The sequence below is a fragment of the Mixophyes fleayi genome, chromosome 3, assembly GCF_038048845.1.
Source record: "Mixophyes fleayi isolate aMixFle1 chromosome 3, aMixFle1.hap1, whole genome shotgun sequence".
Classification (NCBI taxonomy): Eukaryota; Metazoa; Chordata; class Amphibia; order Anura; family Limnodynastidae; genus Mixophyes; species Mixophyes fleayi.
The window spans coordinates 325,906,499-325,931,482 of NC_134404.1; the positions used below are offsets into that span (position 1 = coordinate 325,906,499).

At 40.1% G+C, this 24,984-nt stretch overlaps 1 protein-coding gene across 5 annotated transcripts in view; it reads right to left on the bottom strand.

The window, feature by feature from the left end:
• The window catches only part of BICRAL (BICRA like chromatin remodeling complex associated protein), a 52,787-nt gene extending 28,041 nt beyond the window's left edge, over positions 1–24,746 (bottom strand). Inside the window, exons 1-5 of one of the 5 annotated variants that reach the window (XM_075204174.1) lie at positions 3,183–4,211; positions 2,958–3,033; positions 2,207–2,349; positions 1,891–1,936; positions 482–530 (exon numbers count right to left, since the gene is read on the bottom strand). In XM_075204174.1, the coding sequence (XP_075060275.1) occupies positions 482–530; positions 1,891–1,931 (90 nt within the window). In that variant the 5' untranslated portion in view covers positions 1,932–1,936; positions 2,207–2,349; positions 2,958–3,033; positions 3,183–4,211. The other 4 variants (XM_075204175.1, XM_075204173.1, XM_075204176.1 and 1 more) reach the window with 4 other exon arrangements.
• Between the last annotated feature and the right edge of the window lie 238 nt (positions 24,747–24,984).

A 24,984-nucleotide genomic window follows, 5' to 3' on the forward strand; every position in this document is an offset into this window, starting at 1 on the left:
GAGGGCAAGGATCCGGAGCTGGATGGGTACGTTTTTTTGTTTTTTTTGGGGGTATGTTTTTTCTTTTTTTTTGAGAGGTTGATCGCGGCACCCCTGTGACAGCGCCCCGGCACCCAAGGGAGCCGCGGCGCACACTTTGGGAACCGCCGCTCTAGACTGACATTAAAATTACTTAAACCTCCTCAAACAATAAACACAACTACACAAGCTTCACACAGAAAGCAGCACTGCCTCTCATAGAGAAAATACTCTGCATCACTTAATGGCTGGAGCAAAAGCAGACTTTAATCCGAAAAGGTCAATCAGGCCAATCTTGCTGAAAATCAGGAATTAATATACTGTAATTTCCTGTAAGGTATTATATTTTGTAAAGGGTTTGCAATAAAGTAAACAAAATTACAGTATTGTAACACCCAATCAACTTCCATTTTCAAGACTAATTTAATTAATAAAAATATAAGTGTAAGGGAAAGAAACTTACAGTTTTATTGTCAGATCCGTGCAGAAAGTAATTCAATGCCTGATGGTCTCTTAAAGAGAAATAAAACAAACAAAAGATTACCACACATTTGAAATACATTAGAAGAAGCAAAACATAAGCATATTTATAGTTTAACACAACTATGGGCATATTATTTTGTGCATACAAAATTTGTGTATATAAAACCACCTTCTAGTAGAGCCACTATTTGACATTAATATGTAACGAGGGCAGTTAGTGAACCAGATAAGGCTACATAAACACAAGGCCTGATTAAGGGTTCAGGCCGCCCTAGGCTAAAAAGCTCGTAACGCCCTTCCCCCCTCGCCTAGCTAACATGCAGTAGGTTAAAACAAACTTGTCCTAAATTTCAAATCCAGCTTCCTTCACTTCACTCCCCCCCACCAATTTTTATGTTCCTGTGTTTTCAAAACTTAGCGATAATTTTGCACCTCAAAATTATGCTCCTCCAAAAGCCTAGCGCCCAAGGCTCAAACCTAGTCAGCCTGTTGGATACTCAGGGCCTGCGTAAATTTGCTGTCATTGTCTATGGCAGTGGTTCCCAAACTGTGCGCCTAGGTTCCCCTGGGGTGCCTCGGAGATCACACAGGAGTGCCTAGGCTAGGGCCAGTGGTAAGCAAGGCAGGGGACTACTTGGTAATTATTTTGGCTTAAGGGTGCCTTGAAAAAATTATGGAAACCCTAAGGGTGCCTTGAACTGAAAAAGTTTGGGATCCACTGGTCTATGGTGCATTGACCTGTGTCGTGTTCACCTCGCTATACATGCCTCTATAATCAGAGACCAATCATACCTATTGTTTGTCTGTTACACCTCTCAAGTCCCTAATGTGATCACTGGAAAGAGCTTGAATGCACAAAAATAACACGTGCACTTTTATTTTAATGCATTCATGCTCATCCTTGATGCCGAGTACCGACAGGTGGCTTTCATAAGAACCAATGCTGTCTGACGAAAAACCTGCAGGCACCATTCTGTGAATGGAGTGAAGATCCACGCATCATGGACAGACAAAAACCACATGGATGTACATAGCTCAATACACCTAAATATATACATGTATCTAAACAGGCCCTGCATGCTCTCTTTCACCACTATACAGGAGGTACTTCTTAGAAATCCATTGTGTTTATGGTTGGTCGATTCATACACATAGACAGGACCATTAATGCACCCCTTGCATTGTAACATGGTTTAGTCCAGGAGACTGAAATAAGAAGTTTCTCAAGTTAAGATCCTTAATGAATCAGACCCCATATCTGTACGTATGACAATCAGCAGCAGCAATCATTTACTTTCTCTATCTGGTTTTTGGATCTTACTAGGTAAAGATCCTATACATATATTAACATTCTCAAAGCAATTGCATGCAAATAATCGATGCACTTACCCAATAAAATCAAGAAGACCGGAGTCATCATCATCATCCATGTCAGCTATGGAAAAAATAAATAAATGTTTCTTTAAAGAGTACAAATCTGAATACAGCAAAATACAATTTTCAGCAAAAGTCTTTTCTAAGTTACTTCACAGATAACGTTACTGTTCTAAAACACAGAAAATGCATCATGTGACAAGGAATTACAAATTCGAAACCAATAACCAATTAGAGACTGGCTGTCTGCCAGGGATCCTGCACTGCAGTCGCTGACAATGAAATTATTAAAGTAAATATAAAAATAGACACAGCAATTTGCAGAAAGTACCTTGTGTTCCAGAGATTTAGCACAAGCTATGTTCATGCCATTGGTAAGAGACCCCATATTGGAGAGAATTCAGCAGGTTCATTGTGACCTGTAACAACTTGTTGTGTCGGTAAAATGCAGCCTCACAAGTCAAATGCTGTAACCTACAAAATAAAAAGTAAGAGTATAATGTGAGACATTGTGTTAGACAAAATGAGTGCACCTGCGGGTCCAAGTCAAAATAGAAGGAAATAAATGATCGCTCCAGAACGACTAGTATCTTCTTGTATCAGTTTTTCAGGAACCTCATATAACTACTGGAGTACTCCGCGCCTTTCACTGTCAATGTTGCAGTCTGTGGCTTGCCTAGGATTTCCTAATAGCAAGTGTAGCAAGAGCAATTGTCTCACCAGGAATTAACGGTATAAGTTCACTATTAAATAGTGAATAAAATATCACCTTTACTAACAAGATAAGTAAACTATTATGCCAAAAAAACTAAAAACGCTTGTACATATCTTCCATTTTAAATCAGTTTGATTCCATACTTAGCGAAATGAGGAGAAATGAGGATTACTTGATATATATCATATTTGGATGTTAGGGAATTTAAAATGTAAGCTCCAAAGGGGCAGGGACTGATGTGAGAATTCTCTGTACAGCGCTGCGGAATTAATGGCGCTATATAAATAGATGATGATTTAGATATTCTATTTACTTTATAATATGGATAGATCAATTTAAAAATTAAAAACTAAAATTTACCAGTTACCTTTCTGTTGCTATTCCCTGTGATTGCACGTGCAGAGGGGGCAGGTCTCTACCATCAATGTACTAGCTACCAAGCGCTGTATCAATACACGAAAACAGAGAACATTAGCAAATCAATGAATACACAATGTCAGCAACTCTACAAAGTATGGCCATGCCATAGCTTTTCTTTGCTGAAAACTATTTGATATTATTATGTGATTCACCACATCATAACACAACTGACCTGCAAGCCTGGCTTTCTGATAATGCATTGTGATGTCACCAGAGATCTGTGATTTCAGGGATGTCAGGATTCTATTACATGACAGAGGGATTTCTGGGAGAATATATGTATGGGAATACAATCCAGTCTTACAATTAGGGAGCAGGTTTATAATATAACTGGCCTTGCTCATCAAAAGAAAGATTTTTAGAGGAGGGCTGAAATGTTGAACACTTAACTTGCTCCTTTCTGTAATTTCTTCCATGTTCACTGTGTCTGTTATTATGTATGTAGATGTTTTGCTCAATACAAAAAAAAACTTTTCATAGATAGCAAAGACAACAGCAACAACAAATGTATATAAACTGTAGTACACTCCATAAATATAGAGTTTTATAGAATAATTCTCAACTTCCTAAGAATGCCCTTACCGCTCAGCAACATCAACACCAATTTTAAATGCATAATAAACTAAAACTTTATTTATATTAAAAGCAATATATATTATGTAGATCCAGTCTATAAAAAATAGGAGTATTTTGCTGTCTGAGGAGTTCTTTGTGGAAAGGTAATTGCTTACATAAAGGAAAAGTTCACATATTTTTTCTCAATTTACTGGATGCTTTTCACATATTCTATTTTTATTAACCCATGGTCAAAACACCACTTTAAATGCAAGTTTCTCTGTATCACTTAGGTCAGCTGCATTATTGTTCTTTAACGCTGGTGAAAACGCATGTCAAAAGCCAACGCGTTTTACATGTTTGTTACAAGCATGTTCACTTGGTCATAGGAGCTCCCTGTAGGCTCACACATTAAATATATGTGGATAGAACAAGGTGCGTTCAAAATAGACAGCTACAGTAACACTAGCAAACTCTAGCAACAGCAGTAGTGGGAATGGTACTGTCATACCCACTTATATGCATTTGATGACTTGCATCTCTATTATGCGGCCACATCAAGAGACGCTTAAACCGTATCTCATTGCGCTTCAAATATATCTTCATTTACATGCACCTCAACAAAACCACGTAAATGAGCCATTTTTGCCACATGCATTTTAAGTGTATGCTTTGGACACAAATTATTTAAACTCTACATAATGCTCTGAGTGATTCTAAAAAGGAACATTAAAACCACATCATTGAAATTTTCAGATATGAACAATGAAAGTAAAATAAATTGTTCAGTGGATACCTGACGTTCCACTTCAGCTCTGTTAAAAATTAAAGTGTTACCTCTCCACTCCATTAGAGCTATCTGAAGCCGATCCCAGAAGGACAGTGCACTGGTGGCATCTTATACAGGACTGCGACAAATGCTGTAGTCATTAACTTGTATCTCTGGTCTGCCCCTATGGATTAATCAATGAATCCACACAGTGCATTTGTGGAAAGCAAGACTGTCAAGCTGTCAGTTACTCTGTCAGCTCTCTTAATGTCAGTTACTCTGTCAGCTCTCTTATCTTACGTACAGAAGATACTTTGCACTTAAATCTATAAAACAACGGACGATCGGATGGTCTCCTATCATTTTTGAAGATTGTAAACTCAAAACATTGGAGGCTAAAGAAACCTTAACTGTTGGAAGTATAAATAAAGGAGAATGTAATATATTTGATATGGGGAATCCAGTTCATTTGAAAACATTCAAAAATAAATCTAATTTGTACCCAATGCAATTTAGAGATCCATTTGTGGAAAGCTTTTATAAGACTACTATGGAGGAGTTTAAGAATATGTGTGAGCTGACCAGGTGCATTAATCCCTCACATCTGCCCTAATAGAAATTTTTGCTTTTTCTCATGTGACGCCCCTTAAATCTCATATTAAGGACAGACATGTTTCAGTTTTTAACTTGTGATGTAGAATCACTGTATTCTAACATACCACATGACACTGGTATATTGGTGGTAGAATTTTTTATCAAAAGAGATGCCGAATTGGATGGGACGGTACATGAATTTGAATTATCATCTATAGGGTTTATACTAAAGCACAATTATTTTGCATTTGACTCAGTTTTATTTAAAGACACTGAGGATAGCCATGGGAACTGGATTTGCCCCTAGCTTCACTAATAACTATGTGGGGGTGTTTGAGGAGAAGTAAATATGGAGGTGAGCCACTTGGGGTTAATCTAGTTATCTATTGCAGGTGTATAGACAATTTTTTGTTTTTCGGTAGAGGCGATTATTTTATCATGACTTTCATTGAATCTCTTAATCACAACAGTCTTTTGAATCACAGAAACAATCACCATAAGTTATGAAAAAACAATATACTGAAAGGACCGTTTCTTAGAGTAAGGAAAAATTGTTCTAAAAGAGAAAAAGTTTTAAGAAACAGGCAAAATCATATCCCAGAAAGTATCTTAAATAAAGCTTTAAAGGAGATAGAGATGATAGATCGAGATTCTCATTTTGAGCCCGATTCTGAACAAAGGAAAAAATAAAGAAGGATAGATCAATTGCATTTAGAACTCAATATAATATGTATGCTTCAAGTATGAGGAAAATTATAGAAAAAAGCAATAGTTGAAACAAACTAATAGCACAATATATTGAAGATGAAAACAATGTTATCTTTAGGAAATAAGGGAATTTAAAACGCATTTGGTTATAAGTCTATTCAAGAGAAAAGACATAGACAAAATTATTAAAGATGCACGTTTATCTTATGGTTTTTTATAAGTATGGGAGGGCCAAATGTTTAGTAGTTACTCATGCTGATCACAGAAGTAATTAATTGAAGTCATTGTCAGTGTTCTATTTTGACTCCTGTATCTGCCCCTTAAATGAGTCATATGTATATCTGCTTTAGTTTAATTCAGTTTAAGTGGTATATTGGAAGTTGCTATAACTGTGGCTGCCAACAAGTAATATTATTTCCAACTCATCCGGAGTCAGGACCAGCAGTAAGAGTGATGAAGGACAAACGTGAGAGATATGTAAGGACATGGGAAAGATGAAGGGACACAACAGGAATAGTTGGAGGGACAAGGGAAAAGATGAAAAAGAGCAAATGGAAGCAGAGGGGATAGCCTTACATTATTAATATGTCTTTGTGTTTTACTGTATAGTGTTTAATAGCATCTAAAATTAATTCAAACCAAAAAAATTACTTGAAGATTTTGGGGGCCTAGGCAGCCCCAAGCAACTTACTTACATTTTCCATACTGCCACTTCTATATTTCCACTTCGACTACTGATTCAATGTAAAAGTAGGCTACAATACATAGGATGGATCAGTAGGTACTTGAATATAAAGTTCATACAGCACCTTTGTAATGTGCTGAATAAAATAAAAACATGGTTTACCTAAGCATGTGCTAGTATGCCAAAGTGGAGATGCAGGAAGCCTCACGGTGATGGCAATTGAACAGATAAAAGATAATAAAAGAGGAGTGGGTGTTATAAATTATCATGTAGAAGAGAAGTTTACTGTATATTCAGGATGAGGCCCTTGCTTCAAAGGTTTTGAACAATCTGGTGCAACTAAACATCTAGGAGGACCCTCATATAATGTATTTGTTTTAGTTCCCTTTATGAAATCTGGATAATGCGGTCATATACCATATTTCTGAGATTCAAATATCTATTTTGGTCAATATATACTACCTGTATATGTAAATAATTTTTTTTTTTAAAAAAAGAATATGAATATGTCACAAGGGGTTAATTGGTGTTTTTTGTGATGTGAGATAATCATACTATATAATATAAATAAAAGTTAGCACTTCTGCCTTACAGCACTGGGGTCCTGAGTTTGATTCCCGACCATGGCCTTATCTGTGTGAAGTTTGTATGTTCTCCCCATGTTTGCGTGGGTTTCCTCCAGGTGCTCCGTTTCCTCCCACGCTCCAAAAACATACTAGTAGGTTAATTGGCTGCTAACAAATTGACCTTAGTCTCTCTCTCGGTTTGTGTGTGTGTGTATGTTAGGGAATTTAGACTGTAAGCCCCAATGGGGCAGGGAATCATGTGAGTTCTCTGTACAGCGCTGCGGAATTAGTGGCGCTATATAATTAAATAGTGATGATGATGATGAAAAGTACAGTCATGGCCAAAAGTTTTGAGAATGACACAAGTATTGGTTTTTAACAAAGTTTGCTGCCTCAGTGTTTTTAGACCCTTTTGTCAGATGTTGCTATGGTACACTGAAGTAAAATTACAAGCATTTCATAAGGTCAAAGGCTTTTATTGACAATTATATTAAGTTTATGCAGTGGAAATAAAGTTCATTGTCATGGCAAAGAGGGACTTTGAAATTAATTGCAATTCATCTGACCACTCTTCATGACATTCTGGAGCATATACATATTGCCATAATAAAAACTGAGGCAGCAGACTTTGTTAAAAATAATATTTGCGTCATTCTCAAGACTTTTGGCCATGACTGTATAACCAAGTGCAAACAATCTAATGATCTGTTTCAATAATCCTGCCTCCTATGAATTTCTAAGATTTAATAATTAAATATATTAATATTATGGTTAATCATATTATATTTGCCAGTAAGACAGGGTATAGTACCAAAGGATCTTAAATGAAGAGGATCCTTATTTCAGTCTCCTGGACAAAACCATTTTACTATGCAAGGGGTGCAAATGAGTGTTCTGTTTTGCACATAAGTTAAATACTGACTGTTTTTTCATGTAGCACATAAATATCAACTTTAAATTTCAATGTACAAATAAGCTATCAAGTATTTGTGTGCTACATGAAAAAACAGTCCGTATTTATTTAATTTATGTGCAAAACAGAACACTCATTTGCACCCCTTACATTGTAACATGGTTTTGTCCAGGAGACTGAAATAAGGATCCTCTTCATTTAAGATCCTTAATGAATCAGGCCTAAAGTGATCAAGTATTTTTAGATCTGATTTTATTTGCTACACACTTAGAGTCAACACATCATTAGTAAATAATGTTTTATGTTTTTAGGTATTTCTCTTATAAATGTAAACGTAATTCCTGATCAGTCCTTGTTATAAAATGAAAATATATAATGCGTCAGAGATGCTTGATTTCCATGGCAACAAGTACAACTATTTATATTGCCGTAGTTCAGAAGTGTGATTGGTTGAGGCCACTGTAAGGTATGTTGGGATTAGTGACGTGACAATCAGAACACCAGTGATTTGTATTGCTGTGATACGGCCACATGATTGGTCGAAACCACTTTAAATAATGCCAAGGATAACTACAAGTCATTTACTCTGATGAAACGCTGTGTATGATAGATGCAGAAACGCATCAGCACGTGACATGCCGATACGCTTCCAGATTTGCGTGCTGAGGTTCTGCCATTGAATATACAGCTCAGAACCTAGGTTCCCAAAGTGTTCGAAGCGGCTCCCAGGGGTGCCGCGGCCAGGAGAAAAAAACAAAAACTTACCAATCCGGCGGCACCCGGGACCTAGCATCCTCCTCCCTCCTCGTTTCTCACTGAATGTCGGGCGGTGACAAGCGGCAGGAGAGAGAATACGATGCTGGGTCCCTGGCACAGCCGAATTGGTAAGACAGAAGAAATAGAAGAAAGAATGTCCAGTATGGTAAGTAAAGAAACGGAGGGGAATGGTGATAGGAAACAGCAATGGAGGGGCAAAAGAATGAAGGAGGGGGCAGAGCGAGGATGCAGGGGGCACAGAGTGTGTGGATGCAGAGGGCACAGAGTTTGTGGATGAAGGGGGAACAGCGTGTGTGGATGAAGGGGGAACAGCGTGTGTGGATGAAGGGGGAACAGCGAGTGTGGATGAACGGGGCACAGAGTGTGTGGATGAAGGGGGGTACAGAGTGTGTGGAAGAAAGGGGGTACAGAGTGTGTGGAAGAAAGGGGGTACAGAGTGTGTGGAAGAAAGGGGGTACAGAGTGTGTGGAGATGAAGGAGGGCACAGAGTGTGTGGAGATGAAGGAGGGCACAGAGTATGTGGAGATGAAGGAGGGCACAGAGTGTGTGGAGATGAAGGAGGGCACAGAGTGTGTGGAGATGAAGGAGGGCACAGTGTGAGTTAGCTGTAAATTATTCTTTGACAGAAATATAATTAAAAAAATAAAAATATTCTTTTCCCTTGGATTTATGTGTATTATTTTTGCATACAACTAAATAAGTATTTCTGTCCTGACCTAAATACTTATTACGTTTTTTTGACCCAACTACTTATAAAACGGGACTGCTCGATAATTATTTTGGAGGGGTGCCTTGAAAAAATTATGGAGACTCTAAGGGTGCCGCGAACTGCAAAAGTTTGGGAACCACTGGCTCAGAATATAAAGTTTCATGCTTGAAAAAAAATTGGACCCACAGTTTAGAATCTGCTGATGTAAGTAGCTGACTGTGAATTGATATCTGTGGCACGAATCAATTCCTTCTGCATCTGGACGATATGTTCAGCTATGTAACTGTGGAGCTGGATTGAAGCAATTTCTGTTTGGGAAAACCTGTAATGCTTATACTAATACACTAAGTTAAGCTTGTGACAGCCGACTCATTAACAAAGCTTATTAGAGCAGGTGTACAAATAGCATGAAGTGCATGAAAATAGTGGCCACTTATGTGGCAACAGCTTTTGTCAGGGATTTCTATGGTGTAAAATTGGAACTTGGATAGTTTCCTAGTAGCTACAGGATTATTAGGGATAGCTACATGTCTTTCTGCCATTTCATCTTGGATGTCTACTCGCCACCTCAAACTCAATATTTTAAAAACCAAGTTAAAAATAGTTCCACCATCCAATACAAACTACCTATTGGTCATCTCTATTTCTGATCACAACACAACAGTAAAAACTACCCCTGAAGCTTGCTGCCTTGGTTTTATCCTTGACTCAGAACTGTTCTTTATTCCCCACATCCCATCTGTAACCAAATTCTTATACATACTGTACATCTAACAAACATTTCCAGATTATGCACATTTCTTACCCAAGACACTGCATAAACTTTTATCCATGCACTTATAATCTCCTGCATTGACTATTGCAATTCCCTACTTCCTGGTCTTTCTCTAACCAGACTATCACTCCTACAACCTACAATACATGGCCAAATAATTTTGGATGCCAAAACATCAGATCCATATTTGCTTGTTGAATATCTTATTTCAAAACCATGGGCATTAATATGAAGTTGGTTCCCCATTTGCTGTTATAACAGCCTCTACTCCTCTGGGAAGACTTTACACTAGATTTTGGAACTTGGTTGGGGGGCTTCACATCCATTCAGCCACAAGACCACCAGTGAGGTCAGGCACTGATGTTGGGTGATCAGGCCTGGGTAATAGTTGGCATTCAAATTAATCACAAAGGTGTTCAATGGGGTTGAGGTTAGAGCTCTATGCCAGTCAAGTTAATCCACACCAAACTTGGGAAACCATTTTTGGATGGACCTGGCTTTGTGCACAGGGTCAAACTGTTGCCACAAAGTTGAAAGCACAATTTTTTTTAGAATGTCATTGTATGCTCTAGCATCTAGATTTCCATTCTCTGGAACGAAGGGGCCCAGGCCAAACCAAGAAAAACAGCACCAGACCATTATTCCTCCTCAAAAAAACTTTACAGTTGGCAGAATATATTCAGGGAGGAAGCATTCTCCTGGCATCCCCCAAACCCAGATTCTTCCTCCAGGGTCCCATATGGTGAAGCATGATTGGTCACTCCCCAGAGGATGTGTTTCCACTGCTCGAATCCAATGGCTGTATGATTTACACCACTGCAGTCGATGTTTTGCATTGCGCATGGCTTACGTGTGAATGCTCAGCCGTGTAAACCCAATCCAACAAGAAGCTCCCAACAGTTCTTGTGCCGACGTTACAATTTGCAGCTAAGCAAATGTTGCTCCATTTCACAACAACACTTACAGTTGACCAGGGCAGATCTAGCAGGGCAGAAAGTTCACTATAGAATACAACCTCTTCTACTACTAATGTTTGTCTAAGATTGCATGGCTGTATTGCTTGCTTTTATGCCCCTGTTAGCAATGGGTGTGGCTGAAATGACCAATCACATTAATTAAAAGGAGCATCCATTTACTTTTGGCTGTGTAGCCGATTTGGAGCAGAGACTAGACTCATTTTCCTTGTAAAGTGATCTTTTTGTGCTGCTCTGCTCTGGCAGTCTCTACATTTGTTGCCTTTTCATCCAATATAAAATACTTTGAACATAAAAAGCCAAAAACAACACTGCACCAACATACATCTCTTCACTCGTTACAAAAACTCCCAACTTGCTCCCCCTCCCCACACACACTCAGAACAAGATCTGTGTCTCTCATTCACACTCATCAACTGTTCCCACCCCAGGTTACAGGACGTTTTTTGGGCTGCATCCACTCTGCCCTAAAGACCTAAAACATGCCCTATTGTTGGTGGTACCCCTTCAGTCCCTATTCAAGCTTTCTTTCACTTCGGGCACCCTGTCCCTTTCCCAGATTGGGATTAAAGAGGCTGTTAGTTGCTGCAAGGTAGTTCACGTTTATCTGACCTGTTATGTAGATTTTGTTCTCTTAGTGCTTTACGCCAAATGACAATTTTTTGGTATGTTAATTGGGCACAATTAGTTTTTCATTCTTCCAAGGGAGGCAACACTTGTAGTGCACTACACTTTCTAGCATGCACGCCAACACTTGTAGAGCCACGAGTGGGCACTAATTTTGTATATTTTAACCCTGCTATTCGTAAGCCAGGTGTACCAGGAGGGGCCCAATGCTATAAAGCATAGAGCTGAGCATCTCTAAGTGCGGGGGTCTGATACTTTGTTCACCCCCCATTCCCCCTATTGGACCCAGCCTGATGCTGTCAGGCACAGCTTGTTACAGAAGGGAGGGAGGGGGGGGGTTTCAATAATATTCTTTATTTTTATATGTTGTGACAAGCAAGATAGGCAAAATAACTCAAACTGCATGTTTAAGCTATCACAACAACCTCTTTATCCGATGGGATTTCCAGCAGTTTAGCAAACCGCAGCATGGTAAATCTGGCAATTTGGAAAAGGGCCTCCAAAATCACTGAAGACCTGTGGTTTAATAAAACCGCATTTTACTTGCTATCACTCCTACGGTCTTGTGACCTCAAAGCACAAATGTATTTCCTGTTAAAATCCATATCAAACAAATGATAACCATGGCCTTTCACATACATTAGTCGAGTGGCTCTCCAGGTTCTAAAACCAAAGGACATCTTCATTTATAATCCATGTAGTTTAAGCATAAAAAACCCTGGTAGATGCAGATTATATGGTAAAAGACTTAATAAGGCCAAACTATATTGATGCATCAAACTTTGGTCAAGTTAACTTTTTCAGTAAACTGACAAACTGGATCACTAGGCCTTACTTAAAGGTGACCAAACACTTTAATATTGCCCTGGATCCCCTCTTAGACAGCTCCACTGGAAAATCTACTCTGCCCTATGTAGAGTTGAAGCCTTTTCAAAACCCCAATGGCTCTCACCTGAGGAAAGATTATTTATTCCAGAGCCAATTTTGCATTAAATCTCTTACATAAGACAAAGATCAAGATAATCACTTGGTTTGACCAAACCAGAATATATTCAACTTTTGACATCCTGCTGCTGCCCCCTGGATATCAACTTGAAAAATGGATACATTTTTGCTCAATAACACTCAGGCAATGGACTCCTTAAGAGAGTGAATCATGAACTAGCACTTTAAAATTGATACCTCAGATATCTCCTCCTCGCTGCTGTGGGAAGCTTACAAATGTATGGTGCCTGAATTAAGAAAGACAATTTTGAGCACTTATGGAGAATGCTCATAAAAATAAAATAGAACCTGGAAAATGCTCTTAGCAGACTTTGGCTATGGCTAGAAAGAAATAAGTTAGAGATAAGCAATTGCAAATTAGAAAAAGGGGGCTAACATTTTTATCCCTAGCATGCAGGATAGGACAAACAGCATAACAATTTTTCATTGCATCTGTGAGCATTATAGAAAACTTTATAACCTCTGGTCCACTGACACAACAAGTAATCTCTTAGAAAAGAATAGGATAGTGGATTATTTTTAAAGTTAAGGAAATAGCACAAAATTCCACATGAACTGGTGTAAAGTTTACATAAGGATTTTATAGGAATTTGCTGGTTCCCATAAATCTATGGCAGGGGGTAACAGCAGAAGTCTGGATGGCCCGGCTCACTTATTTCCTATCCTTTGACCTGCCTACTAGGCAATTTCAAAATTCCCATTGACAATCCCACTGTCTCTTCTACCACTAAAATTCTTTCACTTACTTCTTCAGTCTCTCCCAGAGGATCCAATCTCCCACCCATTGGGATGGACACTCCCTTGATGTTGTCTTCTCCACTACTGCTCCATCTATCATTTCACCAACTTAGCATTCCCATTCTCCAACCACAACCGCTTTTCCTTCAGCCTCACCTTACCTCATGCCCTGCACCCAAACGTGCAGGACGACACCGAGGTACTCTTAACCAATCCACTTCTCATTTTCACTAAAACAACTATTTTCTCCTATTTCTGCATTGTCCTGCCCTAATCAGACCACCTCTTTCTACAACAAAATACTCACTTTAGCCCTAGACCAGTGGTTCCCAAACTTTTGCAGTTCGCGGCACCCTTAGAGTCTCCAAATTTTTTTAATGCACCCTTCCAAAATAATTATTAGGCAGTCCTGTTTTAGAAGTAGTTGGGTCAAAAAATTGTAATAAGTATTTAGGTCAGGACAGAAATACTTATTTAGTTGTATGCAAAAATGCCCTTCTGCATCCAGACACGCAGCCCCCTCTGCATCCAGACACGCAGCCCTCTCTCACACTGCCCCCTCCCTCTCTCTCACGGTGTCCACCCCCTCCTCTGCCCTCTCTCACGGTGTCCACCCCCTCCTCTGCCCTCTCGCACGGTGTCCACCCCCTCCTCTGCCCTCTCGCACGGTGTGCACCCCCTCCTCTGCCCTCTCGCACGGTGTCCACCCCCTCCTCTGCCCTCTCGCACGGTGTGTCCCCTCCTCTGCCCTCTCGCACGGTGTCCACCCCCTCCTCTGCCCTCTCGCACGGTGTCCACCCCCTTCTGTGCCCTCTCGCACGGTGTCCACACCCTCCTCTGCCCCGCTGTCATGAGCCTGCTCACTCTGCCCCCATTGCCGCGCGCCAGCCATAGAAAAAAGAAAACACAAAAACTTACCAATGAGCGCGGCACCGGGACCCAACATCTCCGCTCCCTATCCGCCACTGTATGCTCACCTCTTCAACCTGTCTCTCTCCACTGGCACATTTCCATCCTCCTTTAAACATGTGCTCATCTCACCTATTCTAAAGAAACCATCTCTCGATCCAGCCTCTCTCAAACTACTGGAAAAGAGAACTACCTTGAGACCTAACTCAAGGGTTATTATTTAGGTGCTTTGTTGGTTAAAAGTAGTATACAAAAATGACCCTACCTCTTCTTAACATGCAGACCAAACAGTAAACAGAACAATTCACATACAAATACCTATAATCTTAATTTCCAATTTTTAAAACTCAATAATCAAATTCCATATGAACACATACACATATATATATAGGGAAAGAAACAGCCCCCATGTTTAGGATTAACGTGTAATAATCCAATTTAATAGAAAAAATACATGATAAAAAGAAGAGTTTATTCTCTACCAATAACATAAACGCAACCAACTTAAAATTAATAGATTTATTATTACACTTCAAATAAATCAATACATATACGAATTGCATATATAACATGAAAATCACAAATAAATAAACAAGTGTCAACAATCCACCTTGACAGACTAGATAGGTACTTTTTATATCATGAAAAGCCTATAGGTTCCTTTAACTGGATGCCAGAGGTGCATGCACACACCAGTTGCCATAATCATTCAAGGTGGTCAAAGTTGAAACTGTGTACAGACAGACCTATTCCCAGAAGATATGCAAATTTATTTAATTTGCAAGTCCAGCACTTACAGCTCATGCACCTATTATAAATGTATTTCCAATAGTTGCCAAATCGTTCTCAAAGAGGCCTCTTGCACACTTATTGTAATAGCTTATGTATAGCTGACAGACAGCAGCTGACCTTACCCGCAGCTCCAAATCTCCACAGGGGTTGAGTACGGAATCCCGAAGTTTGGGATACCAACACAGACTATAGCTACAAAAAAAATATGCAGAGTGAAATAACTACATAATAATAAACACTAACCTTAACACCGAAGGAGGACATTGCCAAAGGATGTGCAATGAGACTGCTACACAATCCGAAAATGCTGGATGCCGGCGGTTTATTTTGACGTTACTGATGACAGCGACATTTGACACACCCTAACCCGATCCCTAACCCTATCATTAACATACCTTTCTAAATGTACATGTCGCTGTGTTCGGGGACGTTATAATGAAGCGCCGGCATCCAGTATCTTCGGATTTTCCAGCAGTCGCATAGCACTTCCTTCGGCACTGTCCTCTGTCGGTGTTCAGGTAAGTGTATATTTTAATTATGTAGTGATTTCAGTCGTCTTTTTTTTGTAGTTATAGTCGGTGTCGGTATCCCAAGCATCGGGATACCGATTACCACCGCTCTACAGGTGGTCTCTTTAGTTGGCCGGCATAGATAATGGCTTTCTGTATATAGCAGCCAGTGAACAGACCATGGTCTTACTTTTAAGCAGCTTTATGTGAAATTCAAAATCTTTCAATAAAGTGCATTCATGTCAATCAGATAAAGTTGTGATACCAAACACATGCTTTTCTCCACTCATTTAGATCGTGGTTTCCTCAGAGAAGTATGGCTATCCTGAAAATCTCCTTTCTAAAAAAGGCATCAGCAATTAGGCTTCTGTCCCCAACATTCCACTGAAACTGCTCTCAAAAATGTGATCGACGATCTACTTACTGCAAAGTCCAAGGATCATTTCATCATACTCATGGACCTGTCACTTTTGACTGTTGATCACCCTCTTCTCCTACACACCCTTCACTCCATTGGCCTTCGCGACAGTTCTTTCCTGGTTCACTTCCTACCTATCGAACTGCTCCTTTAGTCTCTCTACCTTTGGCACATCCTACCTCCCCACTCTGTTGTTTTACCAACAAGGCTCTGTTCTTGACCTTTTACTTTTTTTTCAATATACACCTATTCTCTTGGGGTACTTATTGGCTCATTCGGACTCCCTTACCATCTGTACACTGATGACACCCAAATCTATATCTCTTCCTCTGAACTCTCCCTTTCTGTACTATCTAGTTAAACAAAGTGTCTTTCAACTATCTCCACATGGCTGTTACAAAGCTACCTAAAGCTCAACATGTCCAAAACAGAGCTTATCATCTTCCCTCCTGCGAGAATCAGGACCTCCCCTCAAATCTCCCTCACTGTCAAGAACACCAGTTTCCTCAGTCTTCCAAGCCCACTGCCTTGTGTCACACTTGACTCTGCTCTCTGCATTATTCATCACATCCAAACTCTTTCCCAGACCAGTCAACTCCACTTTAAAAACAAATTCCAGAATAGTCCCTTTTATTATTCAACATGCTACCAAAATTCTTATCCATTCTCTCATCTTTACTACTGCAACCTCCTGCTATCTGGTATTCCACCCATATATCCACACTTCAATCCATCCTAAATGCTGCTGCAAGACTGCTCTTCATCTCTCAACATCTGCTGCACCACTTTGCAAATCCCTACACTGGCTCCCTCTGTACTCCAGAATCAAATTATACACCATTACATACAAATGGCCTGAGTCATTAAGAAGAGCAAAGCATAAAAAAGGAGTAAATAAGTTTGTACCTGGCCAAAACATGTTGCATTGGAGGTGGGGGGGTGTACAGTTAAAACATGGGGACAGAATTATAGTTAGGATAGGGCATGTCTTAGATCAACTTTAAATTTCAGTGTAAAACTAAAGCTATAATTTGTGTGCTACATGAAAAAGCAGCCAGTATTTAACATTGTTTGTCCCAGAGAATATTTACTCCTTTTTAGAGCGGAAGAGGTACATATCTCGACATTGCCAAAGAAGGGAAAATGCCTGCTTTCATCCCAAAAACATCATGTTGTGTGTCAGTTATCACCATATTTTATTATCAATGTAAACTTAAATATATAGACAAAGGTTACAGCCACTAGGCTGAGAGATTCGCCCAGGTTACATTCACCTGGATCAGGTCAGTATTGCTCCCTGGAGGGAAGCAAGTAACAATGCCACACAAGCCCTTCATATAAGCAGTGTAATGGATATCCACATATGCCATGTCATGTGAATTGCTGTTATTAGACTAATATGGAGCAAACTTGGAATCAACCCCAACATTCTAAAGTGGATTATCCCTTTACAAGGGACACCATCCACTAAGGTGAAGAGCAATTGCATCCTTAGTGCCATTACAAAAGTGAAAGTGCTGTTAGTTTTGGAAACAAGTGCCAAAGAAGGTTTATTAATGTTGAGGGTTTTAGGAAGGAAGAAAGAGAAAATAAGATAGCCAGTGATGCTGATCAAATATTGTTCTGGTAGGTATGTACATATATACCCTTGTGAATCCTTGATGTAGTTCGGCTTGAAAAAGTCCTAAAATAAAGTTGAAATGCGTGTCTTACAACAGAAAATAATCCCCTACAACTACATATACAGCGACTCCGTGGTATGTGCCACTAATACATGGGTAATGTGATCGGAATTTGCAAACATCCTGATGTAAATCAGATAACTAATACTGTATAAGCTATTTACTCCTCTAATATGGAATTTTGTGCCACCATTACTACTGTCTGATGACTACAGCTTCATAATAATGCAAGAATGTATGCATGTTATACCATGAGTCTTCACTTAGGATGAGCAAAACTTCCCCAGAATAAAAAATAGGCTAGCTAAGTTAATAGCTTTCTTCAGATTGTTTAATATTGCTCCAGTCTAACAATATTAATACTGCCACATGCTTCAACTACTCGACACTCAGAACTGTATACTTTCCACAGGACTATCAATGAGCAGTGACTGAAAAGGTGGATCATTCCCTACCTTGCTTTTATTATAGTAACCTGGACTGAAGCTCCATAGTATTTCAGTGTCTAAGATCCGATTTGAAGCAATACAAATTTCTTAGGAGACTAACCTCTATATTATCTATTTCTTTTATTATGATTGCGCCTTTTTACAATTAGTTGCATGCATATATATTTTTTTAAGTAATAAACCAATTGCATTTTAATCCAATTCCATGAGTTTGTAAATTCAGCTATTAGAATCAATTGTGTTTAGGTTCCACTTCAATCACACTGACAAAAATTGCTACAAGACTTATAGCAGTTTTAACCAATACCAGATGGAGAATGAACACATCAAGTATCATTAGTGTTTGTCATAGTGATCAATCACTGTTGTGGAAAATGGTGAAGTAGTAGTCAACTTGCAAGGAACACAGCAATCCACCACAGAATAGTGTCCTAAATGTTTCATTAACTCTACTTCCAACTTTTACCTGGACCAAGAGTGCTATTGGAGTTCTTTTGTCTCGCAACCCCATTACTGCTCTGAAAGCATTCCTGTCAATTCTCAACATGTCCAACACAGAACTATTTCCATCAAAGTGCTATAATTATCAATCAGCAAAGTACGCTTCATTTCAACTGCATGATTATTGGTAGATATTACCAGGATCAGATGTCAGCTGGAACTAGCAAGCAGTTGCAGAGAGGCAAGTGATTTTAGGTGCAAAATATTATATAGGTAATTACTATTTAACATTAAATAAAGGTGGACATATCCTTGTACTTTAGAAGTGCAGACATATTAAGTTGACCATCTCACAACACCAATTCTGCTCAATTAGTGGCCCAAAGAGCTTTGGTATGGCCTTTAAAGTCTGCAACTTCAACATATTGAACACTACCAACTAAAACCCCCACACAGTTCAATAGCGGATGTTGTATTGGCTTTTCAGCCAATAGAATTATAGTTTTGTGAGATGAAGCAACAAACTGCAGCCAGAAAACAACAAAAAAAAAGAGAATGTTAGAAGTTTGTATTTACAACTGCAAGAACATCCTGTATACCATGAGAAATTATGCTAAAGCGGCGGTTCCCAAACTGGGCGCCGCGGCGCTGTCACTGGGGTGCCGCGAGCCAACCATAAAAAAAAATAAAAACACAGAAACTTACCAATCTGTCCGGCGCCGGGACCCAGCAGCCTCCTCTCTCCCGCAGCTGTCACTGAATATCGACGTCAGTAACAAGCTGCGGGAGAGAGGAGGCTGCTGGGTCCCGGCGCCCGATGGATTGGTAAGTTTGTGTTCTTTTTTTTTTTTTTATGGCTGGCGCCTGGAGCGGGGCAGAGTGAGAGGGACAGAGGGCAGAGGAGGAGGACAGAGGGCAGAAGAGGAGGACAGAGGGCAGAAGAGGAGGAGCAGAGGAGGGGGACAGCGGTGCAGAGGAGGGGGAACAGCGGAGCAGAGGAGGGGGAACAGCGGAGCAGAGGAGGGGGAACAGCGGAGCAGGAACAGAGAGCAGGGGAGGGGGAACAGAGGGCAGGGGAGGGGGAACAGAGGGCAGGGGAGGGGGAACAGAGGGCAGGGGAGGGGGACAGAGGGCAGGGGGAACAGAGGGCAGGGCAGGGGGAACAGAGGGCAGGGCAGGGGGAACAGAGGGCAGGGGAGGGGGAACAGAGGGCAGGGGAGGGGGAACAGAGGGCAGGGGAGGGGGAACAGAGGGCAGGGGAGGGGGAACAGAGGGCAGGGGAGGGGGACAGAGGAGCAGAGGAGGGGGACAGAGGAGGGGGACAGAGGAGCAGAGGAGGGGGACAGAGGAGCAGAGGAGGGGGACAGAGGAGCAGAGGAGGGGGACAGAGGGCAGAGGAGGGGGGACAGAGGGCAGAGGAGGGGGGACAGAGTGACAGAGGGCAGAGGAGGCGGGACAGCGTGACAGAGGGCAGAGGGGGCAGTGTGAGAGAGGGCAGTGTGTTTAGATGCAGAGGGGGCAGAGTGCCTGAGGGCAGAGTGTCTGGATGCAGAGGGGGCATTTTTGCATACAACTAAATAAGTATTTCTGTCCTGACCTAAATACTTATTACAATTTTTTGACCCAACTACTGCTAAAACAGGAATGCTCAATAATTATTTTGGAGGGGTGCCTTGAACAAATTTGGAGACTCTAAGGGTGCCGCGAACTGCAAAAGTTTGGGAACCACTGTGCTAAAGATTATGTATGGAAATCTGCATACCAGCCCTCTTTTGCTACAGAATGGGTGGAATTCCTAATATTTTTTTCATTAATTCCACATGGACAACTGTTAATTTCCATTTAACTAGTTATATATGTAGCATTCATGAAAAAAAAAAAACTTCACTTTCTGTTAGTAAAGTTAAATACCATGGCTGGAAGCTTTTAAACAAGCACTACATAATTTAACCGATGCTTGTGACTACTTGTTGCCAAACTAGGACCCTCCATGTCTCAGTTTTTAGTCTCAATGACTGTGTAACAGATGCAATAGGAATTATCATAGATTTGTAAGGCGCAGCAGTGCACCGCAGCACCATACAGTAGGGAAAAAAGGACATACATAAAACAGGGTCATACAAGGTAAACAAAAAATAAATGCAGACATGAAAACAAAGGGTATGGAGAACCTTGCTCATTAGATAGCTTACACTCTAAGTGGAAGAGGGCACAGCTGAAACAAGAGGAGCAAGTGTGGCTTAGAGTGCAGATTGGGACAGTTGTGAGGGTGCATTAGTGAATAGAATCATCAAACATAAGGTAAGCTTTCAAAAATAGATGGTTTTCTAGAGAATGTCAAAAGATTTGAAGGCCGTGGGAGTTATGCATTATTTATTAGTCAACTGCAGGATTTTGGACTAAAACCACTCACAAAACAGTGACAAGTAATTTAATTGTTAATATTGGAAGATTAACACTCAGAAATTGTTACCATGCAACAGAAACGTCAAAGTTGTCATTAACAAGCAATATAGTCACAAAATAAAATGATTTTGAACTAATAAGGGCCCATGCTTTAGTGAGGGGGCAATGTTTCAACATATATAAGTGTTATATTGTTAAGTTTTATTTACTTTCGTTAAGCAACAACACTGATTAAAGATAAGGCTTGGAAGAAATGCTTGTCCACACATACCTCAACCATAAGAGTTACCCTTAATTTTCTACTCTGCTCATAATACGTCATTGTCTGCTGTTTGTTCACCACTGGCAAACCATACTAAAAATAATAATAATCAGATACTAGGATTATTAATCCATGTGGCACAATCTTCTCCAAACTTTAAACACAAATCCCATTCGCATTGATGGCATGAGCCACCCACAACACTGGATCATCCACATGACGCCACAGAAGTCAAAATTGAGACCCATGCCGACAGTTAGGGAACCACGTCAGCTTTAATCTGGCGTTGGGGCCTGTGCTCAAGTAACGCTCTGTTGTACAAGTGTCCTTCGTTACCAATGACAACTAGCCAGAAAATCGCTTAGATTATAAAAACTACTGATTAATAATACAAGTTACAATGTAAATGGAGTTGGTGGTGAATTCTATGAAAATGATCGTTAGGATAAGAGGAATAATTATTCCAAGTTAGCAAATAGTGGAATTAGCTTTTAAGATTTGTTGCGATGGATATATGCACCATAGCAGACTTTAAGCTGCAAAGCACGCTTTTGTGACGTTATACAACATGCTATAGCTGCATTACTGCCTAATTGTTATATGTTACTTACCTGATCCTCTACCTCTCCAGAGCCTGCTTCACGCAGACCGTTTTCCTGGGGCTAACCTCTTTCTGTCATACAGGACTGGCTAAACTTATAAGTTGACCAATTTAAAATGGTTGCATGGGAAGGAGTTGCATGGATCAGCTTACAGCATGCACGGTTTTCGACCAGCGCTGTTAGATGAACCACAGGGATGCAGAAAATGACTTGCATGGAGCAGCCGCATGGTTACAGGGAGGGGATGCGCAGATTACCAAAATTTAGCGATAAGGCAGTAATGCAGCTTTAAGATGTGTAAACGTTTTCCTTTTCCATTTTTATAATGCAAGTTTATAAACACTTCAAATTCTCAAATGGTCTAGTAAAAGAAAAGGTCTATGAATTACTACAAGAAACCACGTGATAAGTGCAGGGATCATTTCTTCCAATAAAAAACTTACAACAAACATACATCAAAGTCAGGGGTTTCCTTATACCCCAAAATTATAAACACAATGTAAAGCTTTTATGCACGTTCTTTGCATGATTTTTATTTATTTGTGGAGTACTGGGAAGTTAGGTGTTCAAAACATAAACTATAACCTGTAGAAGCATGGAGCATGTATTAAGCACCTTTTTAATCACATTTTGGATATGCAGGTGCCTGAGCGTTTGCACATATGGTTGATAGTAGCAGATTAATAAAAGTATGGCATAAAGTTATTTGAACTATTAAGTTTTAATACAAATACTATTATATTGAATTATTAACATACTGATGGGGCTGGGTGTAAGCACATTACATAACACGTGCATATTGAAAAACCTGTAGTAAAACTGTATATTAGGCTACACATTTACATCCCAACCCTTCCTCCAACGTGTTCATTAAATGTCCCACTCATTATAAAACACTAAACTATACATGATGCAAGACATTATACCATTATACATACTGCTGTCAGATTATATATCTATCACGATCACCAAGGAGTGACATTCAGAGACTGAATACATAAGACACAGAAGACAAGGAATACATTGCTTTGAGCTCTTTTTATACCAATGACATGTAACAGGATTGTATATTTAGCTATAGACAAAGTAAAATAATGCCCATTAATGAACAAACAGTACATTTTATTCTATTTAAGCCAATTCTGGTGAGAAGGGAACAGGTCTACTAAAAAGAAAAACGTAATGCTCCCATGAACAAGAAGTGAAGAGCCAGCCGCAGCGGTGACAAGCCCGGGAGAGGAAGCAGAAGACTCGGATAAAATGGAGGCCGTGTTTAAGTGCGCCATCCCGCCTGGCTCGATGCCAAAAGCCGGCGCCATCTTCCCTCCTCCTCCCTCAACACTTATAAACATCATAAATGTACATTATTTCTCAAAAAGCTGAGGTGAAAAACCGTCAAATTTACTTCAAACATCCAAATAAATCTTCTCTCAAGTCCTCCAATACAAAAGTACCACAGAGTATTTTTCCACAAGCCCAATGCATGTCCAAACGATTTTTATCAAACCAAAAAAAGAAGAAAATATTGTAAGCCGGAAGCCTGGCTGCCATTTCTCAATCGCGAGGCCGCAACGCGGTAAATAATAAAATAAAACGACAAAGTAACCGTTGCAGCCGTTAGCGAACACGTAGAAAAAAAACACAAATAACCGCGCGACAAAGTTACAGTTGCAGCCGTTAGCGAACACGTAGAAAACCACAGATAACCGCGCGCCGTTACCACATCGAACACATCGCATAGAACGGGCGGTTTAGTCTCTTCGGCTGCGTCGTGGTTCCATCGCCGACAGGAAGAAAGCCCAGCAGTGAGGTACGTATGTGAGGGGAAAAAAATAGCTGTAGAACGGATAGAATCTCCCTCCCCTGCCGGTCGCTTCCGACAGGCAGGCCCAAGCACGAAGCCGACGAGCCCAGGGTGTGGAAGGAGAACGAGAAACGCCGGTCCTAAGAGAAGGAAGAAGAGCCCTAGCAATGTCTCCCAGATCTGCACAGCACCACAGACACCGCCGATAAAAAAAAAAAGCGATGCTGTGAAAAAGCAGAGTAACAGGAGAGAGGAAAAGAGGGGAGGGGATTGCTAAAGATTATTTTTCTTTTCTATTTTTTCCCTGTCTCTCCCTGACTGTGGTGATCCAGGGCGGGGAGGGGGGAGGTGGGAGTAAGAAGAAAAAAAAGAGAGAGAGAGAAAAACTAATTTTAAACCGGCTCAAATCAATGACTCATTGAAAGAAGAGTTTTCCTTTCCTCCCTTCTTCAATTTGCATCAGCTTAAGAGAGAAAAAAAAATACAAACTACCCCCCTCCCGTGTTGCACCGTCACCTTTTTTTTTTGGCTACTTTTTTTCCACCTCCAGCTAAAAAACAACCCTTCCCCTCCCCATGATCATCTTCTTCAACCTCCACCCCCCACCACACAACTACACCAGGAGATATATAACCATAAATAAATATTTTATTATTTCCCTTTTTTGTATCTGCCAAATTAAAAAAAAAAGAGGAGTAAAGAAGAGGGGGGAAAAAAAGCACCAGCCAATAGCTCTCTAAGCTGAAACCTAATATGCTGGCTTTTTTTTGGCAACTGCTTTTTTTTTTTATTATTTGCTCCTCTTTTCTTTTTTCCTTGTCTGTCTGGAGATAGATTTCCCCGTCTCTTTTTTTTCTCCCTCCCCGAAGGAAGGGAGGAAGGAGGTTGTGTGTTTTTTTTTCCTTGAAATTTTTATCACAAAATTATAATACACTCAAAGGGAAACTCACCGTCATGAAAAAGCAGTGCCTTGTCAACGGGGTTTCTTCGCCATCACATCAGGGGCTGGCAGTGTAGAAAGAAAGAGAGAGAGCAACATGAGCCTAGCTCAGCCACAAGGAGCAGACAGAGAGAGAGCACACACACAGAGAGAGGGGGGGACACACATACACACACACTCACACATGCAAAAAAAAAAAAAAATCAACATTGTAATAAAATATGTATTTGTGTATTTCCAAACACTTTAAACTTTTTTCTTTTCTTGGAACAATCAAATTTTCTATTTGCTTAGGTTAACTGTTAGCAGAATTATTCATATTTATTTTTTGCATGTATCTCTTTTTGCATACATGCATAACTTAT